This window comes from Condylura cristata, unplaced genomic scaffold, assembly GCF_000260355.1.
Source record: "Condylura cristata isolate star-nosed mole 26May11 unplaced genomic scaffold, ConCri1.0 scaffold00009, whole genome shotgun sequence".
NCBI lineage: Eukaryota > Metazoa > Chordata > Mammalia > Eulipotyphla > Talpidae > Condylura > Condylura cristata.
In genome coordinates this window covers 625,877-626,861 of record NW_004567110.1, presented here as the reverse complement: position 1 = coordinate 626,861, position 985 = coordinate 625,877, and the positions used below count along the sequence as shown (strand labels likewise).

The window sequence follows — 985 nt, the reverse complement described above, 5'->3', positions numbered from 1 at the left end:
GGGAGGGCTCTGGCTTCCTCCTGGCCGGGGACTGTGCTGGGGAGGGCACAGGCCCCTGTGGCCTGCAGGTGGGCGACCTGTGACCCTGGAGCCCGGGAGTGGGGGGCTGCAGCCGGGCCCTGCAGGCGCCCCGCCCCCAGGCCCTGGAGTGGCCTCTGCCTGCCTCCATCAGCCTGGCGTCCGGCCCGTGGTGTCCAGCCTCGTCCACTCCAGGCGCCAAGCCCTGCACGACCGAGCGGGTACCTGCGAAGTCAGCGCTCCACGCAAGCAGGGCCCAGGAGGGCGCCGGGGCGGGGCAGCGGCTGCCACTGCCGTGTCCTGAGGACGTGGGCCCAGAGCAGACGCGGCCCACTGCCCCAGGGCCCCAGCGCGGAGTCCCAGTTCTGGGTCCCCGAGGGCTCCCGGCTCATCTTCAGGAGGGGTCCTGTGCTGGGCAGCACCAGTGTCCACTCTAACCGGCCCCTGTGACGTCAGCCCCCGTGAGGTCAGCCCCTATGAGGTCAGACTCTGACATCATCCCCTGTGACGTCAGCACCCGTGAGGACAGCCCCTGTCATGTCAACCCCATGACATCAGCCCCCGTGGCGTCATTCCCTGTGAGGTCAGACTGACGTCACCCCAGTGACATCAGCCCCCGGAAGCTCCAGCAGCGTGTGCTGGAGGCTTCACGGGCAGGGACTCAGTCGGGTCTGCCTGGCCTCGGCAGCTTCTGGCTCACGGCGGCTGGCAGTGACCGCGCAGCCCGGCAGCTTGCGGGAGTCGCTGTTATTTCTACCTCTTGTCCATGCTGGTGGTCACCGCCGTTCCTGCGGCTCGGTCCAGCATCGTCGGGGTGTCCTCCACGGGACCTTCCTCGGGATGGGAACGGGGGCTGGGAGAGGGCCCGAGGCGGCCGGAAGTAGTTAGCCCGGCGTAGACTGAGTGCCGGGGAAGCCGCCTCGGATGCCTTGGAAACAGCTTTCTGCGCAAGGGGGTGTGGAGCGGC

The 985-nt window shown here is 69.3% G+C and overlaps 1 protein-coding gene across 1 annotated transcript in view; it reads left to right on the top strand.

Moving 5' to 3' along the window:
• The first annotated feature begins 494 nt into the window (after positions 1–494).
• ZNF469 (zinc finger protein 469) overlaps positions 495–985 on the top strand; it is a 40,244-nt gene continuing 39,753 nt past the window's right edge. Inside the window, exon 1 of the mRNA XM_012722858.1 lies at positions 495–596. Within this exon, the coding sequence (XP_012578312.1) occupies positions 495–596 (102 nt within the window). The remainder of the gene's footprint in view (positions 597–985) is intronic.